The 26,126-nt window shown below is 34.8% G+C and overlaps 2 protein-coding genes across 6 annotated transcripts in view; one reads left to right on the top strand and one right to left on the bottom strand.

The window, feature by feature from the left end:
* Dys (Dystrophin) overlaps positions 1-26,126 on the bottom strand; it is a 455,408-nt gene that overhangs the window by 152,162 nt on the left and 277,120 nt on the right. The gene's annotated exons all lie outside the window — the stretch shown is intronic.
* Positions 19,525-26,107, top strand: LOC146536411 (uncharacterized). Its single transcript, XM_085190502.1, has 10 exons — positions 19,525-19,588; positions 20,420-20,512; positions 21,893-22,087; positions 22,319-22,336; positions 22,494-22,541; positions 22,696-23,187; positions 23,261-23,299; positions 23,423-23,545; positions 24,117-25,872; positions 25,976-26,107. The coding sequence occupies exons 1-9, from the start codon at positions 19,525-19,527 to the stop codon at positions 25,856-25,858; spliced, it is 2,814 nt and encodes a 937-aa protein (XP_085046628.1). The 3' UTR covers positions 25,859-25,872; positions 25,976-26,107.

The raw sequence follows: 26,126 nt of genomic DNA, 5'->3' as shown, positions 1-26,126 counted from the left end.
ACAAATTTTATATTTTCCGAAATATTTTTCTACCCTTAGGGGTAATAATTTAAAAATATAAAACACGAAAATCGAACCTTTACCCATCGGTGCACAGACCTACCAGCACATACAAACATTATAGTATAAAATCAAGTAAAAACAACACAAAACGCAACTAAATGAACAAATTAAGTTAAATTTATATCGAATCTAATACCACTTAATTTGACACAAATTTCCTACAAAACGATATTTATTCGGTGCGTTTTCAATTTTGCCGCATTACCATACATTAGCATACATAACGGCTTTTGTAATTACATACATACATGCGAGTGGTATTAGACGTATAATTATAAATGTATTAAACATTTTGACAGTTGTTCCTGGGTGTGTACTTTGTCAATTTATTTTTATTGATTCCGCTTTTTTTTGTTAAGTTTCACGCCTTTTATAGCATGGTAGACATACCTAGTGGTAAGACACTGTTACCTACTTTCCGAAACATTTTCAAATTCTCCTCTTGTTGAGTGGCATAAGTAAACGTCGTGTTTTGTTTTGTTACCAGAACTAAGAAACAAAAATAAATTATTTCGTTGAATGGGAATCGAACCCACAACGCTGCTATGCACCAGCCTCTATTTTCTAAATAATGAATGAATATTTTGTTTTGAATAAACAGAAGGGGTTAGTAACCAAGGAAGCCGTTCCCCACTTTAATTAATGTATGAAATAATAGAAAAATGAACCTAGTGTTAAGACACTCTATGAATGTCTTTAAGATAGGGTAAACCAAACAACACTAAGAATTAAAAATACAATATTAAACACAAAAGCCACTTAACACAAAGTGAGGTTAAAACACTAAAAACAAACAACATTGCAAAACCCTAGAACCTACTAATATCTAGCAAGGTCGACCTCGCTTAATAGAATTAGAATAAACTATATACCTACAGATAATATACAAATACGTACCTAACATTTTATGAATGACCATGCGCTTACGCATGAAAAATCGATTCCATTGACACATTTCATTGAACCAAATTAAAAAAAAAACACACACAAAACCAACAGAATAAAAATCAAAATTGCGATCCTGTCAAATCACTGTCACTGTCAATGTCAAATATATAATTATACATTGAAATATATATATATATATATAAAAAAAACTATAGTTTTATTTTCCACACGCGACTGATCACGACCGACTTTGTTGAATAAGAGCTTGTCTGTCGGTCCGTGCGTCCCGCTCTGGCCTTGCGTAACACTAACTAACGGGCCATAGAGTATAAACTATAAGGTAACTTAACTACTGGGTTGAAGCGACACTTAAAATCAATTTTCAAGTTAAAAATGTTAAGTATAGTGGGAACGTTATGTGAAGTATATATAAATATTATTGGAAGTGATGTCATAAGTGTGTAATATTGAAAAATATTTATAGCGGAACATGTTTTATATGAAACGTATCAATGAAAGTAGAGAATGGAGAGATTAGGCACTGGGTTTTCTCTACTTATTAGATCGATTAAAATATGCCCAAATGTTACTATCGTATAAGTTTAAATTATTATCTATTTTAAACTGAATATGGTATTTAAAAAGTTCAAAAATATTAATATCTATTCAAAGCAAACTTAGTCCATGTAAAGAAGATGTAAGGTTTTATCCTAATCTTTAAATCTTTCCCGTGGGATACCAAAAGAGCTATGCAATATAATATCGCTGTGCGCCTGACTGCTAACGTAAAGGTTGCGGGTTTGATTTCCACTCTGTGAAAAATTTACTTTGATTTCTTAACTTTAGTAACAAAATTAAATTCTGCCACTCAACGTCCAATATCTCAAAATTGCTCTGAAAGTGGGAAGTGAGTGTCATAACACTCGGTTCATTAAGTAAAGCTAAATTATATTTTATACAATATACCTATTTATTTATATTTCGTACGTACTGTAGTATTAACAATCATTCAATTATTAACGATTTGTTATAGTTATATCTTTTTCATTTCTTTTTTAAATTAATTAAATATAGTAGTAAATAAGTAGTGTTTATATTAAGTTACTTATTTTTTTTAAAGTTTCTAACTAAATCTTTCCATATATGGATATAGTATCGAAATGCTCTATGAAGTTCAATCGCCATGGTCCGCCGCCCACGCGTATGCGCCCGCGCATTATATGGTCACACGTATTTTGAACGTCCTATATACTTATATATGTATTTATAAACAATTGTAAACACCAGAGTTTTAAGTTCGATTCCCATTTAGGGTAGAGAATAATTTTCGTTTCCTCGCTTGTCATTTCGACTTTCGTAACTATACACGTGATATCTCAAGAATTGGGCGGAAAGAGAAGAACGGAGTGTCTGGGTTCACTCACTCTAAGATCCCTCCGCCTACCCTAATGTATACGGTATATAGCGTGAACTTTAAAAAAATCATAATGAAGTCTTTAAGACGTAGCTAGATAGAGTGTAATGATTGACGAAGTGTCTTGTCACTTCGTTCTTACGAAAAGCAAAGAGTATGGAGAAAATGTGTAAAATTAATTTAAAAAAACCAAATTAAATTCAAATTAGGTTATGCATTCGAAACGGAGTGACTCGACACTAGGTTCACTCTAAACACTCTATAGCAGAGGCTATATGCGGGATACAGTGAGAAGTTAAAAAACATACACGTTTTTTGACGTGGGCGTCGAAATATTAAGTAACAATGAAATAATAACAGTTTTGTATGGTGATTAATTATAACTTGAAGTTTTTAAAACTACGGGTAAGCCTGTTTAAATTACAGTTATTAGTTTTGTAGAAATTATACCCGCATTGTATTGTTTTTATTAAAGGGTGGTGCTTATCTTCACGCTGTATCCCGCACTTAGCAGAATTAGCTGAGGGAACCTAGGAACCTAATGTTAAGTCAATCCATTACGACGCATCCACAACCTTTGCTTCCTTATCAAAGCGAGGCAAAATAAATATTAATTATTTTATTTCCTCGAGTTGGAATCGAACCCACCATACCATTCGTACCATTATTAGAAATTATTAATAAGTATCATATTCGACGTAAAATTTATTAATAATTATTAACATTGTCACAACATTGGTATCGAAACCGCGTATATTACCGTCTACATTTAACTGGGTATTGAACCCGGAACATTACGGAATGCCGTACAATCGCCCATACGAAAATAATTATAGCGCGCTATTTTAGTACTTAATGGAAGAGGAATAAAATTTATATTTCCGTACTTGTTATATATATTTGCAATTTATTAAAACAGTGCAGATCGCTAAAGATTTTTTTTTTAATTTTTACTAAACGAATTGATTTAAGTATTGTTTAATTATATATTTAACTAAATTTGTAAGAATTATAGGAGAAAAGTTTCTTTATTGTATTTTTCCCAATATATATTTTTTTTTATTCAGATTTACGCTTTATCATACGGGCTAATGTAAGTAATTTATTCCCTCGAGTGGGGATCACACAGATAAACATTTCATTTATATGTAAAAACATAGCACGGCGTTAAGTTCCACCAATCAACATTCAATCTTATAAAATTGGACGGAAAGGAGAGAATTCTCAATACATTTTCATAAAAAAATCGTAATAAAAAACAAAAGTTACTAATACATCATTAATGTAAGTACATCTGATACATTAGTAAATAAGGAAACACCTTGACAACTAAAGATTTTTTGAAACCATGACATAAGAATACTATTATACCAATATTTACCTTACTATCATTGAAATAGAGGTCATTTTTCGAATAGATTTTTAACAAATATCAAGGACATACTGATGACAATCATAGGCATTAGGCACTTGATTACTATTTTTTGTTCTAATCTGGAACTAATGTGAAACCTTGAATTTTTTCGCATCTATTTGAAAGTATTTTATTTAGTGATAAGACACTCTGTTTATTATTATCGTTCTTTTAGATATTTGAGTTCAATCTAAAAAATCTCCAATACGTGTTCTAAAGAGTAGATGAAACGTGGAAGAAGAATTCGTACCCCTACAAATGTGAAATATCAATAAAGGTTTGAGAAATTTTGAGAGTTCAATAAAGGTTTGAGAACTTCTGTTTTGTTTGTTTATATTTTGTCTCAAGCCCAAATGAATAGACTGTAGGACATGTATATATCTAAATAAAATATTTTATCCCCATACAAAATTAATTAAACCTACATTTGAATTAGAACCCAGTACCAACTAGTAGTTATTCAATTAACAAACCAACACGAGTCAATGTAACGTTTAATGTTAATTAAGCACTTATCGAAGTTAAGAATCCGTAGCGTAGTTTTAACTAATATTTGTAAAAAAATATATTATACTTTTTACAATGTTGGTTAAATCATTGAACAATTTCGTAAATTATGTATAAGTACCAAAAAAGCCAGTCGTAGCGTAGGAGCACACGGGATGTGGGTTCGATTCCCACTTGGGAAAGAGAATTAATTTCGTTTCTTTGCTCTAATATCAGTACAAAATGTAAAATTCAGTTTTGCTGCTTAACACGGAATGCCTAGAAAGTTTCAGCGGAAAAAGGAGAACGGAGTGTCTTAACTCTAAGTTGACTTGGCGGATCCTTATAATGATATATTTTATCCCGTATTATAGTTACTTATATGTTATAGGTACATCCGGGATAAAAAGTTAGCGTGGGCGGAGTTTAAATTAAGGTATTGAGGTTTACAAAGAAGGAAAGTTTTATTTCTTTTGTTTTAGTTATTTCTTTCGTAAGCTACTAATGATTGTCATTATTTTTACGTTTAATAACCTCTAAGATTGATAATAGTTTTTATTCTTAATAGCAATAATAGAAGATCTAAAACGATTTCCCGACTAGGAAAATGAGAGATATTTATAATTTTTTTTTCAATTTCGGGCAGAGGGAATCTAGTGTTAAGACACTCCGCTCCTCACTTTTGACTAAATTCTGGAGTCATTGCATGTGAAGTGGCAGAACTCAACGCTGCCCTTTGCCTCAGTCTCGTTACGAGAGCGAATATTTGAATATATTAAATTTCATTTCCTAGAGAATCGAACCTACAACCTGTCAGGTTACAGCTACGCCCTTGTACTCCTGCGCCACGACGGACTCTTTTATATTCTCTCTCTTATTTATATATATTTTTAGTAGATACAAAAATAATTCAAGAAATTGACTTTAACAATTAATTCCCCACCACAGCTACTATAAAAGTACGTGTGGGAGGAGACTTGATGGAATGATGACACTTGACACCCTGGCTGGTTGGGCTTGGTCGAACTTACGTTACTTTCTTAATTTGTTTAAATTTCGTAAGCAACGTAACAGTTTTTCCTGTGACAGAGTAAGCAGAGAAAATATAATGTTAAAACACTTCGTTCCATAATTTCTGCCCAATTGCTGAAATATTGCGCACGCGTTCTTACCGCATCAAGAAAATGGAAATAACTTAAATATAATCGGTAACCGAACTGACAACCATCGTATTTATAATTAAAGACTGCATTCCATTACGTTACGATGACCAAATATAAGGTTCCCATATTAAAATTAAATAACGTAACACCGCCCACGTCGTACCATGATTAAGCTTGCTTAATGAATTAACGTTCATCTTCGTAACATCAATATAATGTCCTAATCAAGTCATTAAGAGATGAAAACTGGTTTATGTGGTTATGTTTACAGTACATACATACATATATACAGCTTCACGCAGCATCCCGAGTAAAGCAGAGCAGGCAGAGAGAACGTATTGTGAAGACACTCCGTTTTCCAATATCCACTGATTTTTCGAGGCATTATGTCGCGAAAATTAAAGCTGGGTTTTCGCCTTGGTGCCAAAGCGAAGAAATGAAAATTTTAATAAATAATATTTTTTTCCTCAACTTGGAATTGAACCTACAGCCAACCATGCGACATGCGTATTATTTTTTTATTTAATACTACAGTACAGGAATTTCATGTATTTGTTAAAAAAATAAGCAATAAATTACGACACTGAATTAGAACCCGCGCCTTTTGGAAACCGTAGACACGGTTGGACGTTATGTTTGAGTGCTCCTCTACATCCTCATCTAATAGATGATTTTCCTAATGACAGTACACACATTGAATAAAAAAATATTATAATTATGTATATTATCAAAATAATTCAAAATTTTTAATAAAGAATACTCTATGGAAATGTTAAGTTAAATCCTGTAATATAAAAGTTTTATAATGAAAGTTTGAATTACTTTTAAAATATTAGGCGTTTGTGTCTTGAATAATCTTAGTTTCTTTTAGTCTTTTGAGCTTTTATTAAAGTTTCTAGTCCATTTATTAACAGTCACTTAATTTGTTGTACAATTTTTTTTATTTATAGCAGGGTAGACAGAGGGATCTGAATATCTAAAAAGACATTTCGTTCCCATTACGACACTTCCGTTCTCCATTTTACACGGAATATTGAGTGTGAGTGACGGAACTAAATAAGGCAGTGTTACATTATTATCAAAGCGAAGAAATAAAAATATTAAATATTTTATTTCTTCGAGAGGGAATCGAACCAACAATCTATTGCGACCTCAGGCAAATCATATTATACTTAAATAAATGGTCAGCAATCGAACCTGCACTTAAAGTGTGAAATCTAACATATGTCTAACACATAATTGGTTGAGTACACAAAGACGATAGCATATTTTAGTAACGAAAACAAATAGAGCTATTTAAATAAGCTAACGGTACTAAAGTACGGTTCGCGCGCCCACGCATCTCGAGGTGAAATTCATGAATGATTTGACTATAATATAGTAGGGTATTCATAGTATTGTAATATTATGTAGTGTGTGGGACTGTAAACACGACAGGTGTTGGGTTCGATTCCCTCTCGAGCAAAGCAAATATAGAATCTTTCAATTTTCTCGCTTTGCTAACGATGGGAAAGCACTATGCTTTGTAATTGGGGCTAGGAAATGAAAAATCAAAATTTCATTTTCTCGAGTGGGAATCGAACCCATTACCTGTCTCGTTTTCTTATTTTTTTTTCTAGATTATAGAATGTTACTTTAGACCAAACATTATCTAAGTATATCTAATAGTGCTTGATAGTTTCGTCACAAAAATATATTTCCATTTAAATAGTATTGTAGGCGTCTTTATATATGGTCGCAAAGTATAATATTACAAATTTAATTGTTATTTATGTTTAAGAATATATGTCAAAATGTAAATAGGTTATTTTTAATGAAAATATATGTGTAGGTACTAGCGTATAGAAGCCGTAGTGGCGCAGGAGCACAAGCGTGCGATAATAAATGCTACGGTTGTGGATTCGATTCCTATTCGGGGGCGTGGAATATATAATATTTTCATTTCCTCGCTCTGGCAACAAGGCAAAACGCGCCTTAGAGTACTGCCACTGTTGAGTGGCTCAACGTAATACCTCAAGAATGCAGCGAAAAGTGGGGGATGGCAGTATCTAAATGAGGAATGGAATGATGAACGGAATCTTAACACTGGGTTCTTAGGATGAAGCTAAAAAAATATTGTAAGCTATTACGTCTGGAAAGAATAATTCAAAATTTTAAAAATAAAGGGAAAAAAGGAAAGAAATATTAAAAAGAGACCAAAAAATAAACACGTAACTGTTTTTATAAGTTTGGAAAGTTACAAATGTGAAAGCACTTTTTTTACAAATGAAACTAATAAGAATGTACTTAAGCTACGCAGGCAGAGGGAATCGGGGAAAGTAGTCCTAAATCACTCTATTCCCCTTTAAGGTATTGCTTGTTGAGTGGCGGAACTCAACGCCGAGCTTTCCCTCATTACCTAAGCGATAAAATAAAAATTACAAATCATCCCCCGGGTGTGAATCGAACCCACAACCATCCCGTCTACAGTCACACGTTTGTACTAATGGGCCACGAAGGCTCCACAAAAAATATATATAAAAATAATTTAAATTAGAAAGATTTGAACTGAAAACCTTTACAATCCAATACTAATCTCACTCAATCCATAACGAACTTTACAATTTTTCACCACCAGTTAAAAACTCAGTTCAAATTGAAATCTCAATACAAAAGTGAAGCTAATAAAGCCTCCCATTGCGTTTGAAGCTGGTATATACGTAGTGATATAAAAGGGGGGAAACCAGGCCACTGTACTAGTGCGCCGAATCGATACACTTTGCGAGTTGAGTGCCGAATCGTCTACATATGACGCCATGGGTTTGTTAGGGTGCATATCATTTTGTACGTACATTAGGAAACAAATAAACATTTCAATATTAAATATTTTTAGCTTCATGCTGTGTAGGCAAGATTTTATAAGACATTTCCGTTTCCCACCTTCCGCCGAATATTGGTGGTATGGCGTGTTGAGTTGCGGAATTCAACGCCGCGCTTTGAATCGTAGCAAGAGCGATTTAAATATTGCTTCAAAATTTATTTTAAACAAATAATTTAGAGTTGACCCCTGTGTTTTGAAGGGTAAAGAGTAGTAACAAAATTTCATTTTCCATTATAAAAAAACACAAACTAAAAAAGATTAATAAAAAAATTTCTTTGATCGTGTAGAAAAATACAATGCGTTTAGGATATACGTTATAAGGAGCCCAAAGTCGAATGGCTTTACAAGTGACCTTTGATAGTTTTACTATTCATGTTCTAGCACTATCCCCAGATCATTTCGATGATACCAAATATATTTTATGTAAGTATGTTACCAATTAAACTTTTCAGGTTTTCTAAATAGGTTATGAGAAACACATACGCACATTAACTTTAAATCAAGTACAGTAAACTACTCACTTATTTATATTCTAAGCTCAATTACATATACTCAATTAACTAACCACTATAAAACTGATTTAATTTAACCAGTCAATCGGTTAACTCACAAACATAGAATTTAATTAATTGTTTTTTTTTTTTAATTTCCCATTTTTTTTCTAAACCCGCAGTCGCCCTACACGCCTTTATCACCCGCACAAGTCAGTAGCCGAGTCAAGAGCTCTTGCAGAATATTGTACAGAACGTGCCTTTAATAGCGGTAGATTCTGTATTGCATAGAATCAGGTGGCGATATTAATTGATTTAACTGATTCTATTGATTCATTTGATTGGGGTATAGTGTTACGTCTCTCCATTTTCCATTTACTGATTGAATTGAGGGTGGATGGATGTTGAGTGGCGGAATTTAACGGTGTATTAGTGTATAGTGTTAAATTTCGGTATTGAATGTAGGAATTATGGTGTAGGGTTAAATTACGCCAGTCATGTCTACATATTTTTTGACAGATTGAATGAAAAACGATTGGTTAACACTCATAAATTTACAATACATTGAAGAAAATATTATTATTAATAATTAAATTAAATTAAATTACTTTATAGTGTCGTGGAAAGAGGAGAACTCTATTAGAGTTCAATCTATCTCTAGATTATTCCTATGCAATGGGACAATAATTACGCATTTTTTAAGCTTAACATTGTATATGTGTCTGCCTAACACAGGACGCAGAGTCAAAAGTCTCCGCTTGTGAAAATCTGGAGATGTATGAAGAAAAATAAATATATATAAGTAACATAAAATATATCATTTTACCTACACAACTTAATATGAAACGATAAAGAGAACTCTACTCACTCTACTCTACTACTCATACTACTTCAATTATCAGCATTATATACGCATGTATTACTGACGTCTGAGTAATGTTCTCAGACTTATATTAAATACTAGAAGAGCAAAAGTAATTTATAGTGTTCCTATTATATAAGTATTTAATTTTTTTTTCTCATATGCATAAATATGAGGCCACTCGTGGCGCAGAATTTGCAGATTGCAACAGATTGTGTGTTCGATTCCCACTCGAAGAAATGTAATATTTGTTATTTTTATTTCTTACTCTAGTGTCTAGGCAAAAATCTCCTCTTTTTCAAAAACATCCTTTTCTCTTATTACCAGAGCGAGGAATAACAAAATCGAGAAATAATAGATCCCTCAACCATCGCATTTACAGAAGTACATTTGCACCCTTGTGCCATAACGGCCCCAATTTAATTTGCAGTAAATTTCTCTTCTTTCATTTTATTATTATTTCAAAAATGCTATGACGACTTCCAAATATTGAGTTATTAAAAAACGAATACAAATCTTTTGTAATTTGTAATGAATCTCCCTCTCCCCATTTCGTCTCTTCAGGGACAAATATACAGTCTATCTGAACCAATCTTCTAAGTGGGTGTATATTAAAGTAATCAAAGTTAAGAAATGTATATTAATCACCTAATTTTACATTATTATATGTATATTTTCATGGTATACTAATATTATAAAGCTGATGAGTTTGTTTGGTTAAATACGTTAACCTCAGGAACAATTGATTCTCAAGACTCAAGTTTAATTCGGCACTGGCTTCTCATGAAAGACTTGCATTGCCAGAGTACACAGCGTCCACTATCCTATCATCTGCATAGATATATATATGCTAGAGTTCTCTGACATGCATAGGTTCTCTGCATGTCATTTATATGCAGAAGAAATATTGCAAGGATCATCAGAAACTATCAACAGCGACAACCCTTATTGCTGCTCCTAGTGAGCTAGCTGGCAATCTATTTATACATGTATGTATATAAATTCTACTTAACTCACCTTAACTTAGCTTCACGCTGTATCCCTACTGGGGAAGTCAGTGGGAACCTCAGCAACAAACAGCAAAATTCTACTAGCACTTGCAAAATGCAAATATAGATGATTTACTCCATAGCAAAGTTAACAAAACATTAAAACTAGCGAACTCAACTTATTTTCGACAGATGGTGTAACACGCTGCAAGAATAACTGAACCATAGCTCACTCGTGATATTTTAGCTTCATCCAAATACGTTTCAAAGAGGAATTTCATATTTTGCAATTTCATTTTCATGCTATCAATATTATTTTGTGGACATCTTGTTGGGTTTGATTCCCATTTGGGGGGATAGAAATGTATTATCGACATTTCCCCATTCTGGTAAGATGAAGCGCGACGTTCTGCCACTCAAAGTAAACTCTCTGAAAGTAAATAACGAAGTGTCTTGGCACTAAGTTCTCTCTGCCTGTTGCAAACGATATAAAGCGTATAAACTTATTTTTACATGAAATAATGGGTTCAAATATTTGTATGTATAAAAATTTAAAATAATATAATAAACTAATCTTGGTATTGGCGTGTTTCAGTACCAACCAATAATTGTTCTAACACAACCTCCAAGCCAAAATAAATATCTACTAAGGCAAAACGAATAACAAGATTGAATATATTCTAAATTACTTCCCAATCTAGTGTATTCTTATGGAAACAAAAGGGTTCTGAGAATGGGATTCGGGCACTTCCGGTTGGCAGCGGATGGCCTAATAACGTACTTCCGGCTGCTTGATTGCGGATGAGACCTGCGTGTAATCAAGGAAGACTCGCAAATGTACCGGTATTGTGAAATTGTATGAATTAGAAAAAAAACAGCTTCACGCTGTATCCCGCACACAGCAGGGTAGGCAGAGGGAACCTAGTGTTAAGACACTCCGTTTGCCACTTTCCGCTGAATTCTAGAAGCATTGCGCTTTGAGTGGCAGAATTCAACGCCGCAACAATACGCGAGGCTTAGTTTAACTACGTAAAAATATTAGAATTATTTAAAGCAATTTTGGCATTGCAGTTCATATTTCACGACCACAATTTCCTCAAACGGAAGGAGGAAAAGGAAGTTATGTGTCAAAATTTCTCCGCACACACAAAATATGGTTTCCCATACGTAATATAGAGGTAAATAAAAACTTTTAACCCCAATATAGTACAGTTCACAAGTCTTGGTCTTTCTGAACTTTTACGTTTTGTGCATTCAGGAAGAAATTAATCAAAAATAAGAGAAATTCCTAAAATCAAGTCTGTGCAGTTAACTTCTGGGCGGCCACAACTCGTCAACCATACTGTATGTACGCCTACTGACATTACGGTTCTAAAATGTTTCGGTAACATACATTCCCATTAAGTCATTATAGCAGCCTCAATGTGAAATGGCTGTTATATCCTCCATATAAGGATATTTTTAACGATATGAATTTTTAGAAAATATCTTTGGAGTTGCTTAAAAGATTTTAATTAATATTAATTCTCAAATTGATAATGCCATAGGAAAACTGCAATAGATATCTTTATTAAGACCACTATCGTGTTAGATTTGTTATTATGTCAGCTTCACGCTGTATCCCGCACACGGCAGGACAAGCAGAGGGATTGCAGGGTGGCGGAACATAACGCCGTGCATATATTATTATTATTTTTAATTTATATTTTATCAAATGGGCATCGAACCTACAACCAGTCGCGCTTATAGTCACACTCTTGGGCCCTGGCGCCACGACTGGCCTGGACGATAACACAAATTGCTCAACACACTAAAATACGCTCTAAGGGTAGTTAAACGCATGCCCCTCGCTTACAACGTAGAAATTCTGTCCATTTCCGCCGACGAATTGCTATGTGACCTTAGTACTGTTTAGTATTAGAAATGACGTAGATTGTAATACGTTTTTAGAAAACATAAAAAATCTAAGTAATTATTAAATTTAAAAAATCTCCCTACTGAGATGCTAGTAACAATAAACTGTAACAAGCATATAAGAATTTCGACTGGCTGAATTTCGTATAGCTTAGTTGATAGCGCTTGGACGGCTTCCAGGAAAGAACAGGTTCAAATTTCACTATGTTAAAATTTTATATGTTTTTTTGCATAAGATTCAAACCCATAACCAACGCGATCAATAACTATAGCAACTTCACAACCCTGGCACCATACCACTTTTATAATTTTTATTCCACACTTCATATTAACGATGGCAATACAATTTAATGCACTACAAAAACTGAACCTATTCTAACCGCAGAGAGTTTAAAATGCCACTACATTACATAAGGGCTTACGTACAATGAAATATAGCTCATATTTCTCTCGTAAAAAGGTTGATTTTCAGTACAGCTAGTTTATAGCAAAGTGAATTCAATAAGGACTCTTTGAGCAACTGTGTTGCGGTTTTTATCCAGGATGTATGTATTTCAATCTGTGGTATGATTTTTTTTTTAAATGTATGAGTGACGTTATTTTTTGTATATTCAGAGAGTAAAGGTGAAAGCTATATTTAATCTATATAATATAATACTCTCTGCTCTCCTCACCTGAGAAGGAGAGTTAATATAATAATTATTCAGGACTTTACACTGTATTCAGGAATCATTTGAACGGAGTGTATTAACACTAGGTTCCTTCTACCTACCCTGCTGTGTGCGTTTTATAGCGTGAAACTGATTTAAGTAATATATTTTACTAAAATAGTACGAAAAATTAACCCAAATCCCCCAGAGTCCCAATCACAGGTACCACCACATATTTGACTAACAACTAACCAGCTTGTAGAAATTATGCTACAAATCTGTAATATCTGGACCAGGTGTCCTCTGGGGAAGTGTTTATCTTGTTATATACCCACAGCACTTGCAGGTGCAATTTAACCGACGAGTTTAAATTTAACTTTGCTAGTTATTTTAAGGCTTTGTTATCAATTTACTTTATACATTTGTATCGTGGTCGTTGTGTCTAGATTTAGATTTACAATTTTAGTATGAAACAGAATTGTTTATAATTTAATAATTTTAGACAATCTGTTTCATGAAAGTTATTTAAAACATATAATAGAAAAGTTGAGTTTCTGTCATATATGTTATACTATATTTCATTTATAATATAAGCATACAGTTAGTCGTGGCGACGTGTTATGGATTCGATTCCCTCTCGAGAAAATGAAATATTTATCTTCTCTATAGGTATATATAAAATCGAAAGGTCACTCATCACGAAATCTCAGAAACTACATGTGCTAGGAATCTCAAATTTTGAATAGGAGTTATTTATAGGACGTAGGTGCACGCTTAGACGGGAATTTGCAATATTCGACTTCCAAGGGGTTGTTTTTGGTGTTGAAATTTTGTATGAAACTTCGTTACTACAAATGCTAGGAGTCTCAAATTTTGCATGGACGTCACTTATAGGACGTAGATACTCATGGAGACAGAAATTAATAATAACGTAGTTCACGCAGGCGAAGCCGCGGGCGGGCCGCTAGTATACTATATTACACTCTAGTATAACTCTGCAGACATTTACAAACAGACTTATTTTCCGTAGTGACTCACCTTAATTAGTATTCATTTTAAATAGTATATCAAATTTTGAACTGCTTCATTAATGCATTAAATTACCTGTAACAAAAGAGTTTAAATTAAAATTCATTAAAAAGTTTCCAATTTTCAACTGACGTTTTAGTTATTTAAATATACGCGAAACTTTAAATGGTTAGGTAAAATAGGAAAATGTATTTATAATAACGACTGAACAGCTATAGCTGTTGTTGAATTAACTCAAGGTTGATTATTGTAGATTTATATTTTTAATATTTTTTAGCTTTACGCTTTATCCCGCACATAGCAGAATAGGAAGAGGGAATCTAGTGTTAAGACACTCCGTTCCCCACTTTAAGTCGACTTCTGGAGGCATTGTGTGTTGAGTGATGAAACTCAACACGGGCTTTGTCTCGACACCAGAGTGAAATGGACATATACAATTAAATAAATATTTCAACTCCTCGAGTGAGAATTGAACCCACGACCTGTCACATTTGCTCAATAAAATTACAATAAACTAAATTTAAACAGCAAGCCTTGACACTAGGTTCCCTCTGCCAACCCTACGCGGGAAACAGCGTGAACCTAAAATTTAATCCCTCCTTCAATTGAGTATCGAACCTATAACCATCTCGTGCAGAACACTATCTCAAAGCACTACGATGGCTAGTATCATTATTATAATTATATTTCACAGTTTCAAGGATTATTTCCTATAGCAACATTTCTCTGTCAATTTGTATTTCCCGGTCGACGTTTATATTAATATAGAACGACATCTGTTCCAGACAGAGGGTGAACTGAGAGAAGAATTAAGATTATTTATAAGAATATTAGATATTTGAGGTCGTAGGGCGCAGAGAAACAAGCGTTCGGCTGTAAATGCGATTCTGGGTTCGATTCTCACTCGAAGGAATGAAATATTTTAAAATTTCACTTCCTAAAGTAAGTTCACTTGAATCTTTCTCTAACAATTCAAGGGTTGCGTGAAAAGAAAGAAGAAATCGGTGAGATCGTCGTGGCGCAGCAGAACGGCGTTTGCCTACAATCGCTAAGGTTCAGAGTTCTATTCCCACTAAGAATATTTCCTGCTAGATATCTCAAAAGATATGGATCAAGGAGGGTCTATAGCTTATTAACATATGATTCCTTTGACTTAACCATAAAAATTCCAATATTTTAATATCCAATATTATATATATTACCATTAAATATCCAATATTTTAATTTAAAACCAACAAAATTGACATGTTTCATTAATAATTTTACTAAATATAATGCATTAAAGAAACTAAAACTATTTTAGTTTCGATGAAGACATAAAATCAGCTGACAGCAACACGAACTTCAAACTGCAAACTTTGCCTGACTTCATATCACGTAGCTATTCTCTATTCTTACTTTATATATAGTATATTTACTCTTCCTATTAATTTTAATATTATTAATGTGAAAATTTGTTAGTTTAGATGTTTGTCCCATTTTAACGCAAAAACTACTGAACTAAAAATGATTTTTTTTAGCTTCAAGGTGTATTCCGCACATAGCAGGGTAGGCAGAGGGAACATTAGAACGTAGTGTCAAGCACTCCGTTCCAATTAGAACACTTCTGTTCCCCACTTTCCGCCCAATTTTGTAGACATTGCGACAATTGACAATGCCTTCAAATATTCGGCGGGAAGTAAATAACGGAGTTAACGTTATGTTGCCCTCGCTTACCCTGCTATATGCGGGATATAGCGTGAAACTACAAAAAAAAAATCTCTTTTACAGGAAAAAGTAAAAAGTTATGACATTTAATGGCAGTCGACATCTCAGTACTTCATTCAATCAATCACGGCCGTCTGGAGGGACAGAGCGGAATTAATTACAATTTATGTCTCGCTTGTGATTCGCGATCGCGTAATGTTATTATGACAATTAGATAACTATACTGTAATCTTATCAAGAACAATGATAAATTAATAAAAGAGAAATACAGAGAGAGGTTTCGAACCTGCTGCCTTAGAACTAGATCGAGTCCTGCTATGTTTCTTTTTGTTACAATTTCTTGAGGTTGTTAACGCGATGGTTATAGGTTCTACTTCGATTCCCACTCTAGGGAATTCATTCCATTCCTTAGCATTTCAAAGTCCACAGCTGGACATAGGCCTCCACTAATTCTCGCCACTCTGTCCGGTCCTGCGCCCTTTGAATCCAGCGGATTCCTACTGTTTTCTTAAGGTCGTCGGTCCACCTGGTTGGACATTTCATTATTCAAGGGGATTTCAATATTTTCATATTATTTTAATAAGACATTAGACAAAGCATGTCGATGAGTTTCGCCACTTAACAACCAATATCTCGAAAAATGGACGTAAAATGCGGAACAACACTTAACACTTCGATCCCTCTTCTATCCTTGTCATATGCGGGATAAAGCGGGAAGCTATAATAAAATACTATAAATATAGTACAACTCTATCAACAATTAACACTTTATTGTGGGGTCAAACATCTCTACGTGAGGCACAGTCATTAGCGCCGCGTCCGGTCCCGACCCACTTCCGAACGGGCCCATTGTACGAGAATGTTTTTTATATTTATACGTATTTACTTACTATTTTATTGTATTTTTTTATCAGCTTCACGCCTAGGCGTAGGTAGCAGGGTAGGCTGAGGGAACCTAGTGTTAAAACACACCGCTCCCCACTTTTCGCCGAATTCTGGAGGCGTGTTGAGTGGCAGAAATCTACACCGCGCTTAGCCTCGACGCCAGAACGAAGAAATTAAAATAAATTATATTTAAATGTTTTTTAGTTTCTTTTATTTATTGTCTAATTGTTTTTGATTATATATTTTTTTGAGAAAGAAAAATCTTAATTTTTCTTATCGAAATCACTCAACATTTAGCTATTTGAGAATAGTTACATATAACGTCGATTTGTATTTTTTTTTACCTTTTTTTTGTAGCTTATAAGGCTTACTCGCACATAACATTAGATATCAACTTACTATAACCCAGAGAAGTATATTAGTATGTAATTGTCATTAAATAGGAGGCCACAGGAAGGCTGACGCGTATGAAAATTAAATATTTTAATATTTTCATTTTCTCCTTTTGATAACAAGGGAACGGAAATAAATTTTGTAAAATAGGGAACTGAAGTGTCTTAATGTAATACACTTCACAAGTTCTTTCTGCCTACCTTGCTATATTTGGGATACAACGTGAAAAAAATTATATACATATAAACATGCATATCATATGACTTGCCCTGGACTCTTCCAGGTATTAGTGTACTTTTCCAAACAAACTTAACTGAAGAGAAGTCAAAGAGGGGTCAGTCCATTAGTGATTGAGTTTCAACAAACTATTTAGTGTATGTAAATATCAAAATTTACCCTTTAAGTTTTATCTTAGAGTTTATCTTGAGATATTGAAGAATCTTTTCTTTTTTTTCTTTTTAATATTTTTTTTAGATAAAGAATTCCGTAGAATTATTAGAATACTTAGAGTTCTGTGTTTTATATGGCAGTATTTGAAGCACTATTAATTTCAGACACTAAAATTTATATTGCAAAGTTAGGTACATACTTCTTTAAATCTATCCTCTTTAGTGGATTTGAACCCAAAACCATCATCTATAATAAAATTTATAAATACTAGGAAAATTTGCGATTTCATTTTAATCTCTTTGCTTATGGTACACTTTACTTTAAAAACTAGCCTTACATTTTAATTTCAATAACTAATCGTACTTGTAGATTAATTGAGTTATAATATTAGACATGGTTATAATCGCGTTACTATTTATATATACGAGTATAATATAAGTAGAAACTTCCATTTGTATATATATTTTTTGTATTTAGTTGGAAAAAAAAATTAAAAAGTGAAAAAAAAAACAAATGGATATGTTTATAACATTCTTGAAAAGCAATGAAATTTAAATTTTATTAAAGACAATCTTAAATATTTTCGTTATTCCTAAGACATTAAATATTAGATACAAAAAATATTCCATATAGCAGGGTAGGTCAAAGGAACCGGGGAACTCAGTGTTAAGAAACTCCGTTACCGTTGAGAAATTTCTGTTCCTCCTTTTTCGCCTTTTTATTGGAAGCATTGCCTGTTGAGTGGCGAAATTCAACTTCACCTTTCCTTCCTTCCGTCGCATCTTCCTTGCCGCATACGTGCAAGCTGATCATCTATGGTTTTTACTGATATATGTTTAATGAGTGCCAGATGGACAGAGAGAGAGAGAGAGAGATTGAATCCTCAAAAAAACATAACTATCATTCAGTTGGTCTATATCGTAACATTGTTAGATGGATATTTGTTAACATTGAACCTCAATTTTCAAATTTTGCGAATATGAAATCTTTCGAGCCATTATTTATTGGCTTAAAATACTTATATATGTGTTTAAAATCCTGAAAAAATTAGCACAGACGGGATCTACAATATTATCTATATTAAGAAATAGGGAGACATCTCTCTTTTAATAAAAATATCTGTCTTTCTTTACATAGAAAATTAGAAAAAACTGAACTATGCTGTTTCTTCCTTCTCAGATGATTGACCTATACTGCTAACAAAAAGTAAATAAACCAAAAAGAAATAAAATCCTATAAAAAACTAGCAACCAACGCGCGGCTTCGCCTACTTAATCTTTTAGTTATATTACAGTCAAATTATACAAAATCTTTACATAAATTATGAAAAGCTTATATGTTAAAAGTTTCATTGAAATCCGTACAGTAGTTTTTGTGTGAAAGTAGAACAAATATTCATCCTCGCAAACTTTCACATTTAGTAGGACTAGTACGATAACCTATATTTTTTTTGTTTTACTATACTTTTTAACTAATGTTGATTTAGAAATAGGTTACTGAATTGTGGAACCCGATGGCATACTAACTTTTCCAATTTCCATGTGGTAGGTATACCTAAAGAAAAATTTCTCAAATATATACGAATATAATTTTTTTATTTGTAATATATAAATATTGGTCTAGTTCAACCTACCACAACCTGCGCAATTGCACCCATTAAAAATGCATTTTTTTAAAATATCTCTATAAAAAAATATTACCTTAAAAATAACAAAATAATACGAAAAATCTATAATTTTAATTAAATATAGCTATCACAAGCATCTCGTTACGGCTCATTTACATATATATTAAATTATTTTAATATAGTAAATCGATTGACTATGCTTATCGACGCGTAAACAATATTTAGTTTAAATACACACGTTTTTGTGCTGACGGTATCTTTCGTGAGTTTCCGCTCACGAGGTCCTGGGTTCAAGCAACATGGGGTCGTGGAAGATTGGTTTGACGCTTTTAGCGGTGATCGCCAGCGCGGTGTGGGCAGACGGTAAGAAATTTTGCTTTAAAATATTAATATTATGTTTCTTTTTTTTACTTGGATAAATAATCCAAGTTTTATATAGATTTCTTCAGAGATTTCAGTAATAATATTGTCCATAGTATTTGGAAATTTTGTACTCATTATTTTGTGAAGGTAGTCCTTTTTGACGGTAGAAGCAATATTTTCGATTTATTTAAATATTAATTTCTTATTTCCGTACTATTGCATGTAGAGTTTCATGTAGAATTTAAAGTATACGTTTTTGATTAAATGCGACAATTGAGGAGTTAAATTTAAAGAAATATTAACAATAATTACAATTTTTTCTTTGAGCTATACCTACTTATATAAGAAAACATAGGGTCAGTCAATTCGTTTCTCCAGTTTCTCCACACTCACCCCATAAAATGTGAAAAATTAGTACTTATTGAGAAATAGTAGCGGTACTTAAAAAAAAAAAGAATTATCTTTTCAAAATTATAAAGTTTTTGACAAATGACAAAAATAATTTGATCCTAACCCTTCCTTAGCAGTCGGGAAAAATGCCAGTACATTAGAACCAATAGTAAAAACAAACAGATAAATCACTCATAAGCATGAGTTCTTTGAATATATATGTTTTAGCTTCATGCCATCTTCCGAAATCCCAGGAAACTTAGTGCTAAAACTCTCTTTTCGCCGAATTTTCGAGGCAATACGTATTGAAAATATTAATAAATCATAACTCATTCCCCGGATTGGGAATCGTACCCACAACCATCGTGTTTACAGTCACACGCATGTGCCAATGCGTCACAACGACCAGAATTTTAAAATATTTTAATTTTGTTTTATCAGATAACGATGACCGCTCTGCATATGCGAACGCTGAAGCATCAGCGAGTGCTACGACGGGCGGACTGACTCTGGGGCCGGTGATGGTGCCTCAAGGCATGTATTTTTTTAATTGTTGAAATATATATTTAAATTTATTGGTAAGTAAATTTACAGGTAAAAAATCTGGTAGGTAAGAAATATTAAAAAATAAGAAACAAACAAAAAAACCGGACAAGCGCGATTCGGGCTCACCCACCGAGGGTTCCATACAGAAGTTGGATGTCTTGAGCTTTTTTTAAATTCAAACTTAGCTTGGCCAGAGCCCTTTCATCTGATACCTCATTTAAACTAGCGGCTTTACATTTTGCCCCCCTTTTTAGGATTGCTTTTTAGGATTTAAATACAAATGTATAGTTTTCAGATTTTTTTCTGATCTAGTACTACATGTGGATGCTAGCTGTCAAATCACATAATTCTATTACAACCGAAAGTACCCTTTTAATTATCATTACCTTTATAGTGTCGAAATGTGCGTTTTTTGCTATATAATCGTCCATATCTTTTTTTAAGTAAATGTAGAAATACATTTCTTTTATGGAAATCAAGGGACCGTAGATCTGAGTCTAGACCGGAGATCTTTTGAGTTTCAACTCGATATCTCACAGCGTTCCTGAAATGAGGGCTCTTTTCTGAGATAAATACAGACATACATACAGACTGACCGACAAACAGAGAGACAGGCGGACGGACAACAAAGTGGTCTGAAAGGGTAAATTTTTCTTTTAAGAGGCATGGAACCCTAAAAAATAAGCAAAAATAAGACAATGAAATAAAAGAAACTAAATAATTTATTTTAAGGTTCTATACCTTCTTAGGTTTCATATTATAATTTAAACGTCTCTTTCCTTGTAATATAGTAAATATTGGCTATAAAATTCACTTTCAGCAACGCTTCGTTAATTTTATTTTTAAAAAACCTAAGAATGATGATCACAGTAATCTAACACACAATTCCACCCATAAAATTTCTCAAATTTACCAATTACCTAACCCATAAATAAATAAAATAAGCCTTTATTGCTGTAAACATTTTACAATATGGTGTGTTCTTATTTATTTGCCGATTGTACTATCCTATTGCTATCTATATATTTGATTTTCCTTTATTAATTCTATACGAAGACGATCGGCTTTCGTCAACAGCTTGTCTTCCGACATAGGCCTCCTCTAAACTCTTCCGTTTCTCTCTATCTCTCGCTATCCTCATCCATTCTGTACTAACTACTTTTTAAATATCATCCTCCCGACGTTTCATTTGTCGCCCTTTATTTCTTTTCCCAATTCTGGGGTACCACTCTGTTATTGTTTTGGTACATTTCTCAGTTGTTTCTATCAACATATGCCCTATCCATTACCATTTTAATGTCTTGCATGTTGTTCCTACGTCTCTACCCTTATCCATAAAGTTTCTCAAATTTATCCATTTTTTTGTAGGTAAAGATCAATGTTCAGCCCCAGGTGACATGTACTACCTGCGGTCTGGTTTCGACTGTTTCGTATGCGCGTGTTACCAGAATGTGTTTGGATTGTACGCAAAATGTGCCCCATGCTCTCAATGCTCGTCTGGTATGATCCTCCTTTTAACCATCTTCCTCATTCTGACATTGCGAGCTGGACCGCACTTTGTTCGTAACAATGGGGTAACAATTGCATTAAAAACTTAAATGACATTTAAAACCTCAACTGTTAGTGTCTGTTAATCAGGTTCTTATGACGTACTTAATTATTAACACACAATTTATTAATTGTATAATATGAGAATCTAGAAAGATCTTAGTTAGAAGTTTAGTATATTAAGTTAAAAATTCTTGCAGTAATGTTAAACAAAATCATATCTACAATCTTTTTGATTTGTTTCAGCAGTGAATCCTCTACCAGGTAAGTACTTTGCTTAAAATCTGATCTCAAATATATATGATTCTTTTCATACAGTCGAAATTTGATAATTTCAGTATAAAAGTATGATGTTTTATTATCCTTACATTTATTTCTAAATAAAAATTGTATTTTTTCTTATTACATTTTTTTCTTTCAGGTCCGCTCCCGCTACCATGGCCAATACCTCCTTCACCTCAACCAGTCTGTAAGTTCTTTTATGTTTAAATAATATTGTAACTGTAGCAAATATATTTTTTTTAAGGAAATAACACTTTAGACTTTACTTAACCTATTGAATATTCATCCGTATACGAGCATGTATATTTTGTGAATTTTAAATCTGACTTCCTACTTAACAGGTCCACCACCAATTGTAGTACCTGGTCCACCAAAACCCTACCCGGTACCAGTACCCGTTCCAGTTCCAGGACCAAGTGTTCCTGTACCCGTACCTGTTCCTGTAACTTCTCCACCTGAGAAAGTCTACATTAGAGGCCCTCCAGTTCCCGTTCCTGTCCCTACTCCGGTGCCAGTTCCAGTCAGAGTACCTCAGCCAGTACCAGTACCAGTACCAGTGCCAGTACCATCCCCGCCTAGAATCATTCAAGTCCCGGTTCCTCAACCCATACCAGTGCCAGTGCCAGGTCCCACTCAAAATATTCCAGTTCCAGTGCCAGTTCCGTCACCCCCTATCAGGATACCCATACCGGTGCCAGTACCAGGACCAGAAAAGGACATTCCTGTGCCTATACCAGTGCCATCACCACCAATACGAGTACCTTATGCAGTCAACCGTTATATCCCTGTACCCGGCAGAGACGTACTTGTGCCTGTACCAGTGCCTGTAACTCGTAAGTAAAAGTAAACAAAAAAATAAGCAAAAATATGCAAGACATTTTACTCACGAAATATTTAATTTTTCAGGAACCAAGGTCTATCCAGTACCAATTATCCTTTACATAGGTAAGTAAGTCCAAGTTGGCTAGGCGAACTGATAGATTAAACTGATTTAACTGGTTTTTTATACATTTATATACTAAAAAAAGCATTTAAATAGTAATATATTATTTCAATTTGTATTTTTAGATCCACTATGTAGGGCCCAAGCACCGTTATCGCCTTTCAGATTACCTGGTGACAATTGTCGTATCCACATATGTAACATAAAATACAACTTGGTCTACAAAGAATCTCGCCGTGTGCCTGGATGTAAGTAATTCCTTCATTAATACAATTACAAAAATAACAATAGAATTGGAATATTTCTTAAAATGGTTTTTCTATTATATTTTTTATTGGTAAAATGAATTTAATAAGTGGAAATTTCAATAATAACCCTGTTACTGTTTGTCTCTAGGTATACCTAGTGATACTACATTATCAATTAGTGGAGCAATTAGCACAGCAGATGTGTCTGGTATTGGAGGTATAGGAGGTTGGCCAGGCATAGGAGGATCGTCAGCTGAAGCCGACGCATCAGCTAATGCAATTACAAGTACTTATGGGGGTATTTCATCTGCTCAAGCTGATGCAATAGCCAATGCAGGATCTACTGGTTTGGGTGGCTGGCCTGGAATATTGGGATTGGGCGGATCATCAGCGCAAGCTAACGCACTAGCCAACGCTGCAGCAAATGGTGTTGGCGGTTGGCCTGGATCGGGCGGATCATCGGCACAAGCTGACGCAATTGCCAACGCATTAGCAGGTGGTTTGGGTGGACTAGGTGGTATAGGTGGATCATCAGCGCAAGCTGACGCAGTAGCCAACGCATTAGCAGGAGGTTTGGGTGGATTAGGTGGTTTAGGCGGATCATCAGCACAAGCTAATGCACTAGCTAATGCATTAGCAGGTGGTATTGGTGGATTAGGTGGATCATCTGCGCAAGCTGACGCAATAGCCAATGCAATAGCAGGTGGTTTGGGTGGATTAGGTGGATCATCAGCGCAAGCTAATGCACTAGCTAATGCAGCAGCAAATGGATTAGGTGGCTGGCCAGGATTAGGAGGATCATCAGCACAAGCTGACGCAATAGCCAATGCAGCAGCCAGTGGTTTAGGTGGTTGGCCTGGATCGGGTGGATCATCGGCACAAGCTGACGCAATAGCCAACGCATTAGCAGGTGGTTTGGGTGGACTAGGTGGATCATCAGCGCAGGCAAATGCCCTAGCTAACGCAGCAGCGAATGGCTTAGGCGGTTGGCCTGGATTAGGAGGATCATCAGCACAAGCTGACGCAATAGCTAATGCAGCAGCTAGCGGTTTGGGTGGATTAGGTGGTTACGGTGGATCATCAGCGCAAGCTAATGCACTAGCAAATGCATTAGCAGGTGGTATTGGTGGATTAGGTGGATCATCTGCGCAAGCTGACGCAATAGCCAACGCATTAGCAGGTGGTTTGGGTGGATTAGGTGGATCATCAGCGCAAGCTAATGCACTAGCTAATGCAGCAGCAAATGGATTAGGCGGCTGGCCAGGATTGGGCGGATCATCAGCACAAGCTGACGCAATAGCCAATGCAGCAGCCAGTGGTTTAGGCGGTTGGCCTGGATCAGGTGGATCATCGGCACAAGCTGACGCAATAGCCAACGCATTAGCAGGTGGTTTGGGTGGACTAGGTGGATCATCAGCGCAAGCAAATGCCCTAGCTAATGCAGCAGCGAATGGCTTAGGCGGTTGGCCTGGATTAGGAGGATCATCAGCACAAGCTGACGCAATAGCTAATGCAGCAGCTAGCGGTTTGGGTGGATTAGGTGGTTACGGTGGATCATCAGCGCAAGCTAATGCACTAGCAAATGCATTAGCAGGTGGTATTGGTGGATTAGGTGGATCATCTGCGCAAGCTGACGCAATAGCCAACGCATTAGCAGGTGGTGTGGGTGGATTAGGTGGATCTTCAGCGCAAGCTAATGCACTAGCAAATGCATTAGCAGGTGGTATTGGTGGATTAGGTGGATCATCTGCGCAAGCTGACGCAATAGCCAACGCATTAGCAGGTGGTGTGGGTGGATTAGGTGGATCTTCAGCGCAAGCTAATGCACTAGCCAATGCAGCAGCAAATGGCTTAGGCGGCTGGCCAGGATTGGGTGGCTCATCAGCACAAGCTGACGCAATGGCCAATGCAGCAGCCAGTGGTTTAGGCGGTTGGCCTGGTTCAGGTGGATCATCGGCTCAAGCTGACGCAATAGCTAACGCATTAGCAGGTGGTGTGGGTGGATTTGGTGGATCTTCAGCTCAAGCTAACGCACTAGCCAATGCAGCAGCTAATGGATTAGGCGGCTGGCCAGGATTGGGCGGATCATCAGCTCAAGCTGACGCAATAGCCAATGCAGTAGCAAGCGGTTTGGGTGGATTAGGTGGTTACGGTGGATCATCAGCGCAAGCCGATGCTTTAGCTAATGCTAATGCTGGGGGATATGGAGGATTAAGTAATGCTTTGGCTCAAGCTCAAGCACAAGCCCAAGCAAATAGCCTATTAGGTGGATGGTCTCCTTTCGGCAAAAGCGCAAGCGAAGATCAAAAATAAACTAAAGTTAAGATGTAAGTTTTTTTCATTAAGCTTACCTAGAATTTAAAGACTTTTTTACATATTTCTTCAATAATTTTGTATATAATAATTATTTATAATTTGTGTTGTTTACAGATAACTTCAACGTGATCTCTGCATGAAACTGACCCCGGCTCGCATCATGGATCTTGTTAGATTTAGATAACACAAGCATTATAAATAGACATAGCACGCTTTATACATTTGTAAATAAATTAGTGGGACAAATTTATATTTTATTTTATAC

The sequence above is a fragment of the Heliconius melpomene genome, chromosome 9 (assembly GCF_056956725.1).
Source record: "Heliconius melpomene rosina isolate 202511_hmr_F chromosome 9, ASM5695672v1, whole genome shotgun sequence".
In the NCBI taxonomy this organism is placed as follows: Eukaryota; Metazoa; Arthropoda; class Insecta; order Lepidoptera; family Nymphalidae; genus Heliconius; species Heliconius melpomene.
Note: the sequence above shows the minus strand (reverse complement) of the source record. Positions and strands in the feature narration are given on the sequence as shown.